This window comes from Vicugna pacos, chromosome 11, assembly GCF_048564905.1.
Source record: "Vicugna pacos chromosome 11, VicPac4, whole genome shotgun sequence".
Taxonomy (NCBI): Eukaryota; Metazoa; Chordata; class Mammalia; order Artiodactyla; family Camelidae; genus Vicugna; species Vicugna pacos.
In genome coordinates this window covers 78,811,876-78,832,400 of record NC_132997.1, presented here as the reverse complement: position 1 = coordinate 78,832,400, position 20,525 = coordinate 78,811,876, and the positions used below count along the sequence as shown (strand labels likewise).

General features: G+C 35.6%; 1 protein-coding gene and 1 long non-coding RNA gene across 5 annotated transcripts in view; one reads left to right on the top strand and one right to left on the bottom strand.

The window, feature by feature from the left end:
• Positions 1–1,816: 1,816 nt before the first annotated feature.
• Positions 1,817–2,756, bottom strand: LOC140699407 (uncharacterized). Its single transcript, XR_012077561.1, has 2 exons — positions 2,662–2,756; positions 1,817–2,335 (listed from the first exon to the last, which is right to left on the bottom strand). It is a non-coding gene; the product is annotated as an uncharacterized lncRNA (long non-coding RNA).
• Positions 2,484–20,525, top strand: part of NT5C2 (5'-nucleotidase, cytosolic II) — an 80,675-nt gene continuing 62,633 nt past the window's right edge. For 3 of the 4 annotated variants that reach the window (XM_072971805.1, XM_072971803.1, XM_072971802.1), the window contains exons 1-2: positions 2,484–2,564; positions 18,963–19,087. In XM_072971805.1, the coding sequence (XP_072827906.1) occupies positions 18,987–19,087 (101 nt within the window). In that variant the 5' untranslated portion in view covers positions 2,484–2,564; positions 18,963–18,986. The remainder of the gene's footprint in view (positions 2,565–18,962; positions 19,088–20,525) is intronic. The other variant, XM_072971807.1, reaches the window with a different exon arrangement.

Here is a 20,525-nt window from a genome sequence, read left to right as displayed (position 1 = left end):
TTAGGTGGAAGTTATGCATTTAGGTAAGAAGTTTTAAAAAATATCAAATCAATCAATTTTATGCTGCAACTTGCTGTTTTCATTCAACAATATGATTTTTAAAAATTTATTTATTTATTTAGGCAGGGGGAGGTAATTAGTTTCATTTGTTTTTAGAGGTGGGACTGGGGGTTGAACACTCTACCCTGTGCATGATAATCTTGCACTTTACTGCTTGAGCTACAACCTCCCCCCAACAATATGATTTTAAGATAGATCTATATTAACAGATAGATCAAGGTAAATTCTTTTAAATTCTCTACAAAATTCCATTTATATGAGTATTCTACATTTTACTTAGCTTCCCCGATTGGTGGGCTTTTTGGCCGATTCCGAAATTTCCCTCTTAGCAATATCATAGTAATAATTATCCTTGTACATACCTCCATCTGCACATGGAGTTATGACAGGTAACTAGAAGTGGCATTGCTAAGACATGGATTTAATAGATATTGTCCAATTGCCCTTTAAAGTGGCTATGGCAGTTTACACTCTTTTGATATCATGAAGCTTGAAAATTGTGGCCAATTTCAGTTTTAATTTCATTTCTCTGATTACTACTGAAGTTGGGAAATTGTTGGCAATTTACATTTTCTTTTCTGGGAACTGCCTATTTATATTCTTTGTCCATTTTCCTAGTGCATTTTATTGTTTTAGTGATTTGTTAAGATTCCTTTATATGTTCCAGATACATATGTTTTGTATATTACAAATGTTTTATTCTAGTCTCTTATCGCTTAACTTTGTTTCCCATTTTTTTTCTTTCTCTGATTTTTAAATTTTTTTCTGACTTTTTCTTTTGAAAACAAAGTTCTTGATTATAAAAGTAATATAAACAATGTAGAAAATTTGGGAAATTTATGAAAAAGTATAAAGAAGAAAATAAACCACCCCAAGTTTTATCACTGAGATAAAACCGCTGTGAACATACATATTTCCTTCTAGTCTTGTGTGTGTGTGTATGTGTGTGTGCGTGCACTGTACATTTTTTTGCTCAGTTGAGATCATACTGCATATATGTATGTGTGTGTATGTGTATGTATATATATATGTATTTTTTTGCTCAGTGCCATGGTCTTTAGACATAAACTCTGGCCTTTTTCCATGTGTACTTGTTTAAAGATGGTGTTAGACTACCATCCAAGTCCTATTTTTTCCCCTGCATATCCTGAAAAATCTAGTAGGTAAGAGGCCCAAGGACTGTCCTCAACCAACCTTATCTGAAGTTGGCTCAAGAATACAAAAGGAAACAGAAATGCTCCAGCAGAGTATTTATTAAAAAGTTCTGGAGGTTTCAATTGAATGCAAGCTCAATGAGTCAATAGTGCAGGTGCCAGTAACTGTACTGCGTGACTGCAAGGCAGTAAGTCCTACAAGTAGGAAGCTTTGGTCCTGCTTTGCTCTGATGGTACTGCAAATATTTGGTTCAGTCTTGGGTGACATACTCTAAAGGAGACACAATCAAACTCAGTAGGTGCAGAAGAATGAGGACAAAGATCCTCAAAATTAGGGCAAAGGAGGAACAAAGGAAGGAATGGGAGATACAGGTCAGGAATAAGAGAAAACCTTGGGTAGAAGTCTTCAAGTATCTGAAAAGTAGAAGGTGGAAGAAAGAGTAGACCTGTTTGTTTTCTGAGGCTTCAAGGGATAGGACTTGACAAAGAGAGTGGATGCTTCAGAAACACTTTCTAGCTAGTCAGAGCTGCAGAGACCAAGGAATGCATTGTTCTGGAAACAGTGGCTTTCTGTGATTGAGGAGTTTTCTTTCAGACTCAAGTTGATGGTAAATAACCAACATTTATTGAGTGCTAAGTGCCAGGACTGTGCCAAGGACCTTCCATTATCTTATTTCATCCTGGCAACACCCTATGATGTAGGAACTATTATTCTCTACCCAAGTATCAAATATGAGGGAACTGGGTATGATGAGGTCAGGTAACTCTCCCTGACACAAGATGACACAATTTGTAAGTGGTGAACTGGGATTCGAACCCTTTTTGAAAAACTCCAAAGCCGACACTTTTAGTCATCATTGGGATTCAAGCGTGGGGATTCAAGCGTGGTATGGGTGTCTGGATAAGAGGGTTTTTGAGGTCCATTCTACTGGAAGACTTTGTGACTGGGAAAATGGATGTTCCCACCCGCCTAAGGGAAATCGTTGGAGTGTTAGCGAGGTAGTCCAGGGCCCTGCAGAAGGCCCAGAGCTGGAGACTTTAAGGACATGTAAGAGTTGTCAGCGTGCATCACCTCACAGCTCAGCAGCAAGCGATGCTCTGTCGTTTGAAGATTCCCAGACCTGCACAAGAGACCAGGGCTCAGGTTCTCATGATGCTCCACTCCAGCAGCGCGGCCAGGGAGCGTCGTGGCGGCCGGATTCTGCGGCGGAGCCGGGGGTCGGAACAGCGCTCCGGTCCCTGGCCGGGCGTGAGCCGGGGGGCGGTGCCAGGGAGGCGGGGGCGGAGAGGGCGCGCGCCTAGGCGGCTGCGGCAGTTGCGCGCTGGGGTTGCTGCGGAGCGGTGAGGCTGGTGAGTGTGGCGGGACCTGGGGGCAGGAGGGAAGGAGCAGGAGGGAAGGAGCGGGAAGGCGAGGGATGAAGGGAGGGTGCGCGGCCGAGCGCGCGACCTGGGCTTGGGGACCTTGCCCCGGCCTCTGCGCCCCTCAGGCCCCTCTCGGTCCGAACGCCCGCCTGCGCGCCGGCGACCCCCGCACCAGCGTCTCTGCAGGCCCCCAGCCCCAGGTCGCCCCCTCCTCGGAGTAGCCCCTTCCTCCGCGCGGCGGTGACACTCCCAGCCCCACGTCACGCTCGCGCCATTGTTTCCCGGTCGTCGGCTCCCTGGGACCCGCCTGACCCTCGGAGCGCGGCCCTTGGCCTTCGCAGCCAGCCTCGCCGCGTTCCGGCCGGTTGCCCTCACGCTCCCGGCTTTTCTCTCACACTGGTGGCAGCCCCCATCCCGCCTCTGGCGGGCACCCCTTTAGTCAGTTCTTATTTTTTCCGGCCGACGCCGGGCTCCTCCCGTCCACACCTTAAGCCTGCCTTTCCGCCTTTATGAGCTTCCCGCCCCCTGCGTGTTCCCGGTGGACCCCGACGAACTCGTGGGCAGCTGTGGTAGGATGCGAGGTTGACGGTGTTGTCGCAAGAACGGCAGGAAATTGCCAACTGATTGCCTCCATGCCAGTTTTGTCGTTTGCAGCACTTCCTGGAAGGCTTACATCGAATTGCAAGGCGCCGCAAAAAACAAAAAACTGGCCATTTTCCAATGGCTCCCAAGTCAGGGGCCAACTGTCCAGTGGCATTCTGTTTTTCTCCCTTTCCTGGGGATCCCTGAAGCTGGCGAGAGCCGAGGTTGATTGCAGATCTGAGGCCTAAACCATTAGTTGTCAGCGTGACGTGTAAGGGGGTTTGACTCCGGTAGGCCCCAGTTTTTACAGGCAGTGGGTAGAGCTGGGTGTAAGATGCAGTTTCCCTTGCTGTCAGCTTTGGGCTGTTATTTTGAGGATGCATTATATGTGCGGCGCTCTGCAGTGACTAGTCACCATTATAGGTTTGTGTCTGTGTGTGCCTGCGCGCGTGTGCGTGTCCGGGTGCGGGCAGGTTCTTGGTTGAACTGGACTTGTCTCACAATGTCTACACACTGTTCCTTTTGCCTCTTAAGGTAGCGGATGCAAACTCTGCTAACTGTAATGTGAAACTGTGCCGTTTACTGTGGAAACAATGTTATTGAGATTTTTTTAGATATTTACCATGACACTTTTCAACAATGGTTAGAACTTACCCAGATAGACATCCAGGTCGGAAGAGATTAAATTCAAGTAGGCACAGCTAGTTAGTAATTAAAAGCAGAACTCCACATGCTGGGCTGATGCAAAGGCACACAGACTTTATTTCTGAAATGCATTTCTACTGCAATATAAGCCACTGCATTTCAGTAGTATAGATTGCTGCATTACTCTCATCAACCCAGAATTTAGACTTAAGAATTTAATGATCAAGTAATCTGTAAAGTAAGAAGGCAGAAAGAGATGTTCTGCAAGGGGTCATTCAGTTCTAAGATTTGATTCCATCGTATGAAAATTTACAATCAGCTACAAGTTTCCAAAAGTTTATAATTGTAGGAAGATTTACATAGAAATTTACTTACGGTATCTGCAAGCCTTCCAAATATCAGGTATATTTTCCTAAAGAAAGTCACATTACAGTGGAATGTTAGGAGGAATGTTCATCTGTCTCTAGGCTATTTCTGCTGTTTAATGGGGGATAGAAAGGAGCACACAAAACGTGTTTTTTAAAGTACACCTTTTTATCGCTTACTTCTCTTACCAGAAGGCTTAAATTCAATAGTAAAAAAAAAAAAAAAAACAAAACCAACTTTATCGTGTTATTTAATTTAATTTTTTTTTTTGTCTCTGACATGCCTTTATTGTGGAGGAGTACACAGGAGATAATGGCGGCCTATCATGTTATTTATGATTATGCTCTTTTCGAGTTCTTACGTAAATATAATTTTTATGTGGTAATAATTGCTGTGTACGTATTTAAAATTTTGAACTTACCCATATTTCGGGGATGCCCATGTATCGAGAGAATGCATCTACTTTTCATATGTCGAGGCTCTGTAACATGTTTTTATGCCCAGTAGTCAACAGTGCCTGGCATACAGGCTCTCAGTAGTTTTTTGTTGAGTGAATGTAGTATTTTGAGTTGCTTAGACAACATCTCCAAACACAAAATGTTAACTATCACAGGGCATATGTTAAGTGACATGTAAGCAGTCAATACAAAGATATGTGATTCAGGAGACGGCACCACTTACGTTTAAGGGCCTGAGTTCTAAAGTTTTGAGTTTGAGACCTGACTTGCCACTTAACCGTCCATGCAGCCTTGGAGAACTCAGCCTTAGAGAGCCTCACTCAGTTTCTCTCACCATGAAAAAGGGAAAAATAGAACAAATTTCACAGTTGTGTGGGCAGAATGGGATAATTCCATTGAAGCAATACTGGCACACATTAAATTCTGTATAAATATAAGCTATCTTTTTGGTTCATAGTGGAGAGATTACTGTAGGTTGGTGCTATCAGGGAAAGTCTTATAGAGAAGGTGACTTGAGTGAGAGTATGGAGAAGATACAAAAGTGGATATATTAAGAGTTTAGTGAGTAGATTGTTCTCACTAAAAGGGTTTGGTAGAGTGATAGTAAGAGATAAAGCTGGAGAGAGAAATTCTGGTAAGCTGTTTACAAGATATGCTGCATGCATAGAGCAGAATTAAGAGCCCTTTTTTATGAGTAGCTGATGTTCGTTTTGTTTGCTTTTTAGGTTCAGACCTGAAAAGTTATTAATTTTAAGGAAATTGGTACCAAATTGTTATGCAGTGTTTAGGTCCTTGTCATTTGGCACAGTACATCTTATATGACTTTTAACCGTTTGAAATTTGATTGTGTTGTATGATTTGTTACCAAAGTTTGCACTGGCTGTTTTTTCTTTCCTTTTTTTGTGGAAAACAACTTTAGCAGCAAACAAACAAACAAAAACAGCAAAATTGCCAGCAGAGCAGCAAAGCTGCTCCCTTATTAGGCAGAATACACAGAGAAATAAATTTGATTTGGAGAGTCTTGAACTATTTGTTCCTACCTTTTGTGTGTTTCTTTTGGTTGGGTAGCATTATCAATAGTGTGAGGTAGAAACGTCTGGTATGTTGCTTGGAAAGGGAAGACTGAAATCTGGTGCCTGAAGTTTAATGGCTAAAAATAAATAAGTAAAAAATACAATACAGAACATACGTATCAGTAAGTTTGTTGAGTACAGTAAGTCCTATCCCGTATGCGGATGCAGAACCGGGGGGAAGAACGTGGGGGTGACTGTAGGGCGCCATTTTACCCACTGGACTTGAGCATCCGGGGATTTCGGTATCTGCGAGGGCAGTGGGGTGGTGCTTCCGGGACCAACCCCGGCGGATACCGAGGGACCGCTGCTGTATCCATACGTTTCCGTCTAAAATGGCCAGTAATGTTTTTGTTTTAATGGTCCTTGGTTCAGTTTAATGGGATTTCTTTAATGTTTTAGTTTAAATTTATTTAAAAACATGAAATGTTTCAAGCACACAGAAAATACAGTAATGGTCACCTTAGTTATAGACAATAATATTTACTTTTGTGGGTTTTCTTTTTCTTTTTTTTTTCCATTTCCTAGTTGTGTAGTGCCTTTCTCTTTTCACTAGGTTATATTTTTCAAAGAGATACAATTACAGATACAGTTGAGACCTATATAAATCCTTGCTGGTCCTATTCCCCTCTCTTGCCCGCTCATGAATTCAGTAGTTATTATATACTGTAGTAAAGATATAATGGGAATGATAATCCATATAAGTGCATATACTCTTGTTTAATATATTATGCGCATGATTCTGCAGCTTGTCTTTTTATTCAACATTGTTTTTATTTTTTAAGATATGATGGTTTTATGATAAAGCATCGATTAAAGAAGCTCATAGGAAGATTTTGGGGGGAGTACATTTAACTTCTTGTCTTGCCTGTGTTTCTAAATCTATCCCAATATAGGGTCTATTTTTTTAAATCGAGGTAACATTTATTTATAACATGATACAAGTTTCACGGGTACAACATAACATTTCTACTTCTGTATACCCTCTGCTCACCATCAATAGTTTGATTTCCACCCATCACCATACAGTTGATCCTCTTTACCCATTTTGCCGTCACCCCACCACTCCCCTTCTGGTCACTACTACTCTGTTTTCTCTGCAGTTTTATTTGGTTTGGTTTGTTCATTTATTTATTGTCTGCTTTTTATCGTCCACAGATGAGTGAAATCATATCGTTTTTGTCTTTCTTTGACTTATTTCCCTTATCTTAATATTCTTAACGTCCATCCATGTAGTTGCAAATGGCAGGATTTCATCTTTTTTATTGCTTAGTAATATTCCGTTGTGTGTATGTCTACACACCGCCCCCCCCACATCTTTTTACCTGTTGATGGGCACTTAGGTTGTTTCCATTCTTGGCTATTGTAAATAATGCTGGGATGAACATAGGGTTGCATGTGACTTTTTTAAGATTAGTGTTTTAATGTTATTTGGATAAATATCCAGAATTGGGATAGCTGGATCATATGATAGTTCTGTTCTTAATTTTTTGAGGAATGTCCGTGCTCTCTTTCATAGTGGGTCTAATTTATAGTCCCACCAACAGTGTATTAGGGTTCCCTTCTCTTCACATCCTCACCAACATTTGTTATTTCTGGTTTTTTGTTGTTGGTGTTTTTTAAAACAAAATAGCCATTTTGTCAGGTGAGAGGTGATATCTCATTGTGGTTTTGATTTGCATTTCCCTTTAAGTAGTGATGCTTACCATTTTTATATGTATCCATGTTAGATATATCTTTAGTTCATTTATTTTAATTGGTCTGTACTATTGATTTATATGAATAAACCAGTTTGTTTATGAATATTTAGGTGTTTCTGACTTTTTTGCTCTTTCTGACTTTTTTGCAATCAACAGTGCTGTAATAAACATTTTTGTCATCTTGTTTACATTTGTGAGAGAGAATTCTAAGCCTAGGGAATTCTTACATTGTAGGCTATGAGATTCTTTACCTTTATTAGATAAATCTGAATTATTTTCCAAAATACTAAATACAAAGTACCCATCAGCAGGTTGTGAGAGTCCCCATTTTGCCATATCCTTAACCACATTGATATTGTCAGACTTTTAAATTTTAAAATCAAATTAAATTTCATTTTAATTTGCTTTTCCATTTATTGTAAGGATTACTCCGTTTACATCCATTTATTGTAAGGTTTTCTTTTCTGTAAATTGCTATTTATATCCTTCATTCTTTTTTCCTGTTGGCTTATTTGCTTTTCCGTCATTAGTTTGCAGCTTTCTTTATCTCTGTACAAATTCTCTCTTAGTTTTGCTGTTGCAAATATTTTTTCAGTGTTTGGTTCTCTTTACTTTTTGCTGTGCATAAATTTTACATTTTTATTCCAACTTTTTATTTGAAAAATTTCAGTCCTACAGAAAAGTGCATTGATAGTTTGATGAAAACACTTACATCTTCATCTGGATTCACCAGTATTTAACATTTTGCCACATTTACTTTTTTATTTCATAAATACATGTTTTTCTTGAACTATTTAAAAGTAAGTTGCAGACATCATGACACTTCACCTATCAAAAGATACTTGAATGTTCTAATTACAAGGATGTCCTACAAAACTGCAGTAGTCATCACATTTAATATGAATGTAACATTATTATCTAATATACAATACATATTAAACAAATTTCTCACTTGTCCCAATAATGATGTATATAGTTATTCTCCAACCCTACACCTTGTCCAGTATCTAGTTAAAGATTATGAATTACATTTAGTTGCCTTGTCTCTTTAGTTACTTTTAATCCATAGCAGGTCCCCAGATTTTTGTTTGTTTTCATAATATTGATAAATTTGAAGAGTCCAGGTCAGTTGTTTTGTCAAATGTCCTTCAGTTTGGACTTGTCCGATCATTTCCTTGTGTTTAAATTCAGACTAAATGTTTTTTGGCAGGAATGAGATTTAAATTTTAGCATAGTCAAATTTGCCTCTTTTTTGTAGTTTGTGTTATGTGGTTTTGCTTTTTTTTTTTCTAAAAGTTATGTGGTTTTGCTTTTTTTTCATATATTTAGTTTATAGATACTGTTTATTTTTCCTGCTTAGTCCGCCTTTAATATGGTGTTCACTTATCATTTTTGCCACACTTTTTTTTTCTACCATCATATTTTTCATAAAATTACTTGGACAGCTTTTGTTATGTTCTAAATTTGGGCCAGAATATCAAAGAAGGTGAAAATTTTGAGTTATCTAAACAAGCTAAACGTGTAGAGGTTGAAACAGCTCAGGAATTCTGTATCAAAATTGTAAAAATTTTAAGGTAATTTGTAAGAATTTAACTGGTATCATGCTGTGAATAAGACCAAAATATAACTTAGAGAATAAACATTGGAATCTTTCACAAATTTGAAATCGCTAAATGCCATATTTTTAGCCTTGAATTGTTTACTTTTGCAGTAGGTTTGATGAGATAATCCTATGTGGAACTAAAAGAAACCTATAGATAGTATATTAGGATACATAGATTGATAAGAGAAAGGTGTGTGAAATTGTGTAGCCTTTGGCACTTAATGGCATTCTGAAGTTTTGACTGTAAAAGTAGAAACCTATTATAACGTTCCTCCAAACACAGAGTACTGCATTGTGCAGAGGCCACTGCATTGTGTAGAGGCCACAAGTATTAAACACTGTGGGCTCTAATATTATGAATAGTAATTTATTAAGCACTGTGTCAGCCCCTGTTCTTAGCACTTTGCATTTATTAATGCATTAAATACTTGTTCCAATTGTGGCCATTTTGGAGTAGAAGAAATTGAAGTGATTGTATAATTTGCTCAGTCATACACCTAATTCATTTTGGAACCAGGTTTTGAACTTTCTGTGGCTCCCAATTCTGCACTCTTCAGTACAAGTATAATTCTGTGACCTTGATCAGATTATTTAACTTCTCTATGCTGTTTTCTTCTTCATATAATGAAGATAACAGTACCTGTTTCATATGATTGTTGTGAGAAGTCAAGTAGATAAAATGTGTATAGAGCTTAGAATAATACATGAAAGAAGAGTGAGCTCTCAATAACTGTTAGCTATTATGTTAGCATTATTAAGGCACTGACTTACTCATATCTCTGAATTTTTACCAAGTAGGAAGACTAAGCCATGAATACGAATTTTTATACAAAAAATTAGAAATATCATGGTGATTATTTCTGCCTTCCTGATTTTTATCTCTTTATTATTTTGGAAGAGAAAGGTAACAGCTAAAACAAAGTTGAATGGTGAGCCAGGAGCTTATTGATAAGAGAATGAGTTCTTTTTGAAATAAAGCAGAACTTTTTACCTGCCTTTTAATAGAATATTCAAGAATTATTACTAAAGGTGCAAAGTATTATATATTAGCTGAATGTAAAAATCGTTCGGCTCTGTTACCTTTATGCTTTTGAAAGACCTTAGAGGGAGTGTATAGCTAAAGTGGTAGAGTACATGCTGAGATCCTGGGTTCAATCCCCAGTACCTCATCTCAAAATAAATAAGCCTAATTACCTCCCCCTCCACCAAAATAAAATAATTAAATAATATGATAAATGAAAGACTTTTTAATTATAAGACCTACTTAATTATAGCAATGTTTTGAAGAAATGTAAGTCATACAGTGTTTCTCCCCTTATTCACAGTTTCACTTACCTGTAGTCAACCATGGTCTGAAAATATTAAATGGAAGATTCCAGAAGCAAACAATTGATAAGTTTTAGATTGTGTGCTATTCTGAGTAGCGTTATGAAATCTTACAGTGTCCTGCCTGGGACCTCCAGCCATTGGCATTGTCATGTCTCAGTGATCCTGGATCTCCCAAAGCAGATTATGCTCCCTCTGACATATCGTCAGGTCAGTAGTAGCCTAGCACTACGTCACAGTGTCTACGTCATTCACCTTACTTCATCGCAGTACGCAGGCATTTTTCCATCTCATATGGTCAGAAAAAGAAGGGTAAATGTAGTAGAGTAAGATGTTTTGAGAGAGACCGCATTCACATAACTACTCTTACAGTGTGTTATTGTTTTATTATTAGTTATTGTTGTTAAGCTCATATGTGCCTAATTTATAAATTAAACTGTATCAAAGGTATGTATGTAAAAGAAAAAAATAGTATATATCGGGTTCGGTACTACTTGCAGTTTCAGGCATCTACTGGGGGGGTCTTCGAATGTATCCCCCTGGGATGAGGGGGACCTCTTTACTACGTATTATCAAGCCCAATTATTTAAAATGTTTTCTTTACATGCTCTCTTGTTCCTTTGTGTCAATAACTGTGTTATTTTTGAAGATCTAGTATTACTCAAAACATTGAGTTGGAAGCAGCTTTGCAGATGTAGAACAAATACAGCATTCTGTGTGATATGGCAGAGGTAATGGAATTCTAGGAGTAGCAGCAGCAAAATGTTCAGGAGAATGTAATAAAATTCAAGTCTTTTTTGTATATTTTTGGAACTTGAGGAACATATGAGATAAATTCATATTTTCCAGTTACAGTTTCAGACTAGAGAATAGAGCATGCTGTTGCTTGAAGAAGAAAAACAAACTGTCCAGGCAACAGGTACTACATTTCTTATCTGACAAGATCTCTTCTCGGTTTTGTTATTTTCTATCAGAGAACAAGGAACCTTTTGTTCCGAGGCCTGGTGTTGAAAGAGCAAAATATTACGTTAATCAGGCCAAGAATCTTTTGCGTTTCTGAACCAAGAGTAATATTCCATGAAGATTTATTTAGAGCCGTAAAGGAAACTAGTGCAGTAATATTCTTGCATTTTCAGGGTTACAGAAAAATTAGCTTCGGAAAAGCAAAGAGCTGCAAGTGTAGAGGTTTAGGAGTTTATTTCTGCCTGTATGTGTCAAGACTGCTGTTCAGGGAACGGGGGATACAGCAGCGAACAAAACAAGTCTCACCCTTATGGAACTTACATTTTAGAGAAGAGGACTTGACAGTATGAAAACTGTCAAATAGTTTATGTCTGCAAGTGTAAATGTGCAAAAAAGAAAAATAAGGCAGGGTAAGAGGATAGCAAGTGATATGTGTGGATAGATAAGTGTAATTTTAGTAGTTGGAATTTGTTAGCCATCTGTATCTCTTGGTGTGCAAACTATGAATGTTGGCCTTTTACACAAAATTGGTAGTACAACTTGGGGCAAATGATATGAAGAACTCTGAATGAAAATAAATGAAAAATGAACAAAAAGCTATTCCTCATGAATAATTTAAAAGATAAAAGTTAATGAAACATTTAACACAATTTACACATAACACACTTTTAAGGAGTCTTATTTTTTGGGAAAATTGATATTCCTTCATCTTAAAATATTTTATTTATTATTACCTTCCACATATTACTTTTATGATTAGAAGGAACAAAGGTTACAAAAATACTTGTAAAGCTATATTTATTTCAAAGTGCTGTTCTTTGAGTTGGGGTGACACTGCTAACGTAAATCACAGTGTCTATAGTTTTCAACACTATTATTAGATGAATTAATCTAAATTTGTATTTGACTTCCCTTGTTTTCCAGGGAATGTATTTGTAAGTAGGTTGGTTTGTGGTCTTGTTACAGGCGGTACACTTGACCGCAACATAACAATCTAACCAGCTAACTTACCACTATGCTTTTTTGGTTTTACTTGCTCATCTGTCAAGGATTAGGGTTATCAGGGGCTGTGTGTAAAATGTGCTTACTTAGTATGATACCAGGCATACAGATGGACGATACAGCTTTATGTTTTCTTTTTCCCTAAAATAAACTAGTTTAATATGTGTAATATGCAGTTAAAGTTGTATTTATGAAAATAAATTTCAGGCTGGTGAGAAAATTTGAAGAAACCATTCAAAATTATTGTTTCCATTCAGGTTTCAGAGCAGTGTTCATTAGAATGAGAATGGTTGATTATAAAACTTATGAATTCCTAGTTTTGTATTTCAAACACAAAATAAATTTCAATGAAGTTTAGTAAAACAGTGTGTTCATACTTAGTTACAGTTATCGTTACCCTGTTACCTATATTGACACACTTACTCCATTGAAAAATGAATATTTGGTTCAAACTGCCATGTGTATTAAACACTTTGCCTAATAGACCTGAGCTGCATACTGTGTTTAAGTGCTACTCATTTCTTTCCGAGTGAGCTACTGATTTGACCTGAAACAGACATTTAAAATGGCCTTGCTACCTAGGCTGCAGGTTGCTCACCAGGCTTATCCTGCAGCTTCAGTTACTCTTTACTTCCTGTTTTCAGCCGTTGCCTGGAGCTGTTGGGGCAGCTGGTTTCCCTTTCTTTGGGGGAGGGTGATGTTAGTGGTGAAGGGAATTATGCATGATTTGCCTATGAAATATTTTTAACATGTGAAACTAAAGTATTTTAGATGCTTAAGGGTTCATTTGGTGCTCTTCAGATACAACTACTTTGCAGGCTGGATATTTTATATTGAGACAAAGAACCGTTTCAATATAAACTGTACTATTAATGTTTGAAAGGAATTAAAATTAGAGCATTTTACTCAGTATTAGTCACTGCTTTACCTTACTGAAAAAACTGCTCTTAAGCTGGACACTAAACAGGTGACAAATGAAATGTTTACCTACTTATTGGGAACACTATCTGTTTCTCTCTCTCTCTTTTTTTTTTTTTTGCCAGATAATAACAATCTATAATTTTATTGTCACTATGAAAAATAGTTAAGCATTAGATAGACTTACTCTGTGGATAGAGTCCGAAAGTCTCATAGTAATACTAAGGTGTGTTAGATAAGATCACAGGAAAACTGTCAAATAAGGAACTTTTTGAAGATAATGATTTAAGAAAATGTCACCTCACTCCTTTACCTCACGTAACTATATAGACTTCCTAGCAGATTTTATTTGATATTAGTGATAATATAGTTACTTAATCATTTATGTTTACATTTTTAGTTGAATAAAGTTTTGTGTTACCTTTGCTGAGCCTCTGTTAACTTGAATTTTTAAAATAAAATGTATTTTGTTTAATCCATGTGTGATCCAAGAAAGTGCTTTGAAGTTTTCCTGCAGCTTCTAGAAAGTAATTTTAAAAAATTAAAATATGTAGGGGAAATCTTTTCTTACTCTAATTACTACCTCTAAGTTGTAAGGAAAGAGGGAAAAAAGCCCAAGTTTTTAAAAACAGCTTTATTGAGGTATAAATACATCTAACACAGTGTACATATTTAGAAGGTATAGTCAGTTTTACCATATACAACTGTGAAACAGTCACCTTAATCAGAGTAATGAACCTCCTCCCCTCGCCCCCCTAGTTTTCTTGGGCCCTTCCCCACCTTACTCCTCCATTTTAGACAACCACTGATCTGCTTTCTGTCACTGTAGATTAGTTGGCATTTTCTAGGATTTTATATAAATGGAATTATATAGTGTGCATTTTTTTGGTCTGCTTTCACTCAGTCTAATTTTAAGATTTATTCGTGTTGTATATCAATAGTTCATTCCTTTCTATTGGTTAATAAATTCTGTTGTACGGATGTACCACAGTATGTATCCATTCACCTGTTCGTAGGCATTTGGTATATTTTCAGTTTCTGGCTATTGCAAAGTTGCTATGAATATTCATGTACAAGTCTTCATATGGATATATGCTTTCATTTCTCTTGGGTAATTACTTGGGAGTAGAAAGATTGGGACACAGAATAAATAAGTGTTTAACTTTTAAAGAAATAACAAAGTTTTCCTATTGTGTTTCTGCCATTTTTATATTCTCACCAGCAGTGCGTTAGAGTTCTGGTTGCTCTATACCCTCACCAAATTTGGCATGGTCAGTCTTCTTTTTAACTTTTTATTTATTTATTTTTTTTTAGGGGAGGCGAGGTCATTAGGTCTATTTATTTATTATAAGTTTTTTTTTTTTTTTTAATGGAGGTACCAGGGATTGAACCCAGGATCTCATGCAGACTAAGCATGTGCTCTACCCCTTGAGCTATCCCCTCCCCTGGCATGGTCAGTCTTAATTTTAAACATTCTATCTAATAGGCATATAGTGGAATTTCATTATGGTTGTAATTTGCATTTTCCTGATGATAACTGATGCTGAGCATCATGTCATGTGCTTATTTGCCATCTGTGTATCTTTCTGTTTTGTGTTTTGCCATCTATGTATCTTTTCTGATGAAGCGTCTGTTCAAATATTTTGCCTGTATTTTAGTATTTGGATTGTTTGTCTTATTGCATTTTGAGAGCTCTTTATATGTTTTGTATACAAGTTCCTCTATCAAATGTGTGATTTGCAGGTATTTTCCCCTAGGCTATAGCTTATCTCTGCCTTTTCCCCCAAGAGAGAGAAAACATTTTAATGGAAAGACAATATGAAAATACAATTTTGTTTTGTTTTTTTATAGTCCTGTGTTAGCCATGAAAAGGGACCTTCAATAAGTTGAGTATGCAAACAAGACTGAAGAGACAATATTTAAACTTCCTAAGAGAATAAAATATTTTAAAATATTTTGCATCATTCATATATATGTAAACCATAATGTGCAAAACAGGTTAACATGGCTTGTAATGCTAACCTAGTAGTAAGTTGATTGTTCTGTTTTATATAACATCCCCTCACTTTACTGAGGTCTCTGAACAAATAATATCTTCTTATAGAGACATTCTAAGGTTTTCCTGTCTACAGTATGACCATTGTCATTCTTTATTTCTTCATCTTATTTATTTTACTTGTACCACATACTGCTTATCAGCACCTGACACAGTATTTTATATTTGGTTACTGTCTGACTCCTCCACTGAGATGTAAGCTCCACAAGGTTGAAAGTTTTTCTCTTTTGGTGTAGCTTGTCTTTTCTTTTCCTTAATGGTGTCTTTTGAAGAGCAAAAGTTTTAAACTTTGGTAGAATCTAATTTCAACTTTTTTTCTTTTATCCATTGTGCTTTAGGTTTTGAAACTAGGAAATTTTGACTAACCAAAGCTCACAAAGATTTTCTCTTATGTTTTCTTCTAGAAGTTTTATAGTCTTAGATTTTACATTTAGGTCGATGGTTCATTTTGAATTAATTTTTGTATATGCTGAAAGATGCCTGATTGTACTGACTAGGATAGAACCTCCAGTACAATATTGAGTAGAAGTGGTGAGAGCACTGATCTTAGGGGGAAAACATTCAGACTTTCACCTTTTTAGTTTAATGTTAGCTGTAAGTTTTTGGTAGGTGCACTCTATCACTAATGTGTTTTAGTTTGGATAGTTTCTGTTGTAATGTCTTCAAGTTTGCTAATGTTTTCCTTAATGTCTAATCTGCTGTTAATCCTATCCAGCATATTATTCATCTCAGATATGATAGTTGTCATTTCTAGATGTTTGATTTGGGTTTTCTTTTTTAGTTTTTTGTGCCTGTGCTTAACATTTTCAGCCTTCTAGTTTTCTGAACATATGAAATATATTCAATTATAAATTATGTATTGAATGATGTATTATTGAATTACATACTATATATTGAATTTTGTGCAGTTATAACTTTAGAGCTTTTGAGTATTAATTCCACCATCTACGTCATTTATGAGGTTTGCTTCAGTTGATTTTCTCCTCATTAGGGATCATATTTTCCTGTTTCTTGGCTGCTAATTTTTTATTGGATGCCAGACATCATAAATCTTACTTAGTTGGGTACTGGTTATTTTTCTTTTACTATGTATATCTATCTTTCTTTCTTTCTTTCTTTCTTTCTTTCTTTCTTTCTTTCTTTCTTTCTTTCTTTCTTTCTTTCGTTTGTTTCTTTCTTTCTTTCGTTTCTTTCTTCCTTCCTTCCTTCCTTCCTTTCCTTTTTGTTTTTTTTTTTTTTTTTTTTTGCTTTCTTTTTTTTTGATATGGTTAAGTTACTTGGAAGCAGTTTTATCCTTTCAGGTCTTTCTTTTGACTGCTGGGCAGGACCAAAGCAATATTCAGTCTAGATAATTTTGCCTTACTGCAGACACAAAACCCTTCTAACTGCTCTACTTAATACGTAGTGTAAATTACCGTGTTTTCCATTCTGGCTAATTGGGGCAGCAACCATTCCCAGCCTGTGTGAGCTTCAGAGATTGTTCCCTCAAAACCCTTTGGCTAGTTCTTTTTCAGGCCTCTGCTGGTTTCCTCGCTCAGCCTCTTCTGTGCTAATCAACATGCAGATGAAAATTAGAGGTTTCACCTTCCACAGATCTTAATTTCCTAAAATAAAAAGAAATGCTTTTGTGAATACTGTTAGAGATTTTTAAAAGTTGGAATTCACTTAAGGCCTTAACAATAAATTTTATTTCCTTTGTTTTACTATGTGGACTATAAATATAAACTGTGGAACATGTGGAACTCAAGTTGAAGTCTTTCTTTAATGGCATGACTATTCTGATTTTCTTAATTCATTATAGAGTACAAATTCATTTTTGAGTCTTAAACTTATGTAAGATATATTCATGATCCTTCCTCCAGCCCCCATTTTCCCTCCAAAATCCTTGAAGTTCCATTGTAATTCTCTACTTTCAAATTTTCTCCCTTTTTTGGTCCATAAAATAGTCTGGATTTGCTACATGATTTTTTTTTTAAATTAAAAACTCTCATAGTATATGTAGATTCAGTTATAATTGTCTAGCAGATAATATCTCTGAAGTTAATTTTACGTTTTAGTAAGATTTTCACTTGAGTTTTTTGCCAGTATTTTGGTTCTATAAACAGTCTTTGGAAATCTTGATTACTTCAAAAACATTACAGATCTAAATATATATCCAAAACAATTGAAAACTGGTACTCAAGTAAATACATTGTTCAAATATGTTTATAGCAGCACTATGCATGGTAGCCAAAAGGTGGAAATAGTCCAAATGTCCATCAATGGATGAGTGGATAAACAAACCAGTACATACATACAGTAGAATATTTATTACTCAGCTGTAAAAAGGAAGGAAGTATATGAAGCATAGTACAACATGGATTAAACTAGAAAACGTGTTAAATGAAAGAAGCCCATCAAAGAAAGTCACATGTTACATGATTCTATTTATATGAAATATCCAGAGTAGATAAACCCAAAGAGACAGAATTAGAATTGGTGGTTGCCAGGGGGCGGGGGAAAGGGGGAGAAACTGCTTAACGAATAAGGGGTTTTACTTTTTTTTTTTTTATTGAGTTATAGTCAGTTTATAATGTTGTGTCAATTTCCAGTGTAGAGCACAATTTTTCAGTTATACATGAACATATATATATTCATTGTCGCATTCTTTTTCACTGTGAGCTACCACAAGATCTTATGTATATTTCCCTATGATACACAGTATAATCTTGTTTATCTATTCTACATATGCCTGTCAGTATCTACAAATTTAAGGGGTTTTACTTTGAAGTGATGGAAGTATTTCAGAACTAGATAGAGGTAGTGGTTACACAATGTTATGAATGTACTAAATGCCACTGACTTATTTGTTTTAAAATGTTTACTATTCTTCTGTAAATTTTACCTCAAATTATTTAAAAAGCTACAACTATGGTTTATTTAAAAATTGACTTAATGTCATAAACAATGTTAACATTTTCAAAATTGGACAGAAGTTAGAATGTAGATGTTTGGTGGTATTGGTATTTTAATAAAATGTTAAAAAACTTGACTCTAAAAGGTTATTTTTCATCCTTATTTAAAACTGTTTGCAGATGAAAACTTCAAAAATTGAAGTGAAACCTAGAACAGTGCCTATAGTTACTTTCAGTAAAGACACTTAGCTGCTCATCTTGTTTTAGTTGTTTAATGAGGTGAAATGTTTTAGTTTATTTCTTCTTTAGTTTAATACCAGCTGAAAGATAATTTATCATAGAAATATATAAAAGCATGATATAATTAGAAATCAGACATTCATTACATACATTTGTATTAACATTGACTGAGCTTAGTATGTTTATTAGAATTAAAATGTTGCTTACTTAACATATTTTGGAATATATATTAACTGAAAATTGTATGTTTTTACAAGTCTATGGTCTCAGCCCCTTTCTTAGAATTTAGGATTAAGGTTAGTTATAATTAGCAGTCATGCTTAATTATTTGGAAGTGGTATGTATGATCTTTCTGGATAAAAATTGCTATATGAAATTACTTTCCTAAATTTACATAGTTTAGAAGTATTGGTATAATTTTTCAATACTTCCGTATTCAGTATATTTAAATAGATAATTTTATCAGGCAATTTGCAAACTAGAGTTTTACTAATATAAAAAAATCTGATATAAATATATAGATGCCAGCATTAATCTGTTAAATTACTTATTTTCTTTTCTAGAATTGAGCATACAATTAAAATAAAATGACAACCTCCTGGAGTGATCGGTTACAAAATGCAGCAGATATGCCTGCTAACATGGATAAACATGCCCTGAAAAAGTATCGGCGAGAAGCCTATCATCGGTAAGTGTTTTGCCTGTTTAATCCTCAAAACAACTGTGTAAAGTGAGCACATATCTTCATTTTACACGTGATAAAATTAATGTACAGAGCAGTTACATAATTTACTTTAGATCACATAGCTAGTTCAGGCTTCAAACCCCATTCCGAAGTCCAGACTTTTAATTGCTAGTTCCACACTCCTGCTGCTGCTTTTTAAAGAAGATATCTTAGTGCTTCTTATGTCTTCTAATAAAAATCCTTAAGAGCAGAAAGTCTTCAGCTGCTTGAAAATTGTGCCTTAGTTATTAAGAATGCAGTTCTAATTGCCATTTACCACAAACTGATTATAGTTTTTAAATAGATTTTTAGGATTGTGCCTACTGATTACTGTGTTAGATTGAATGTTGGTAACTCTGGGTATTAACAGTGTTTTCTCATATTGATTTAAGACTTTAAAATTTTCTCGAAATCATTTCTCCATTAAAAGTTTTAAATGTACGTTTTTTCAATTTATTTGGTACTTTTAATGGATTCAATTAAATGGCTCCTTCTACCTAAATTTTAAGTAGCTGAGATGCTTGGAAATAGGTGCTGCATTTAGGAATCATTTGTTTTTAGACAAATCAGAAATTTCTATTTATAGGAAAGGAAGGTCTGGGCCCTGCTAGAACTCTCTCTGCCTCCATCCTGGGAAAGCCAGGAGTAAGTAGAAATGCTGATATACTGGTACTGCTAAAAAGTTGCATGGGAACTCCAGGAAGTCTACCACAACTCATAATTACTCATCTGTTTCTGGGATTGTAAAACTAGTTTATACAGATAAATTTTTATAAGCAAACAAAGAAAATTCTGATTCTATTTTTCTCTGTGTAAGAAAGCTAGGTCAGAATTGAGTAACATTTTAGTGATTTAGTAAGCATGATATTTTGAAGAAAATAGTTACTTGATATTAAAATGTTTTGAAAGTTAATTATTGTATCAGTAGTTTTTAAAGTAGGTTGGTGATTTTTGCCTGATGGCAGGTTACTAGATAGCATTTTCCCCAATTTGTTATTGTTTATGTTATAAAATTAACATAAGAACAAATATTATTATAAATACTACTTGTACTATAGAATAATATTTTGGGAACTATTATATCAAGAGAGAGTTCAAGATGAAAAATTAAAAACTGACTTCTAAAAGCAAAAAGCTTTATATTTAAATCATTTAATTCATAATACATACAAACTTTTGTCACTTTTAGGTGAAAACCACACCTTGCTGCTAACCTCTGTCACATACTTAGAAGGATGCAAAGGATGAACTCTGAATCTCACAAATTGTGCTAATTTTTGTACTCTGAGTTTAAAACATGAGTACTGTCTTTTCTAAAATACAGATCTTTTATTCTGCTTTTTCTTTTTGCTTGTTATGTTCACTAGGAACACTTGTTACTTCTACATTCTCGATTCAGTTT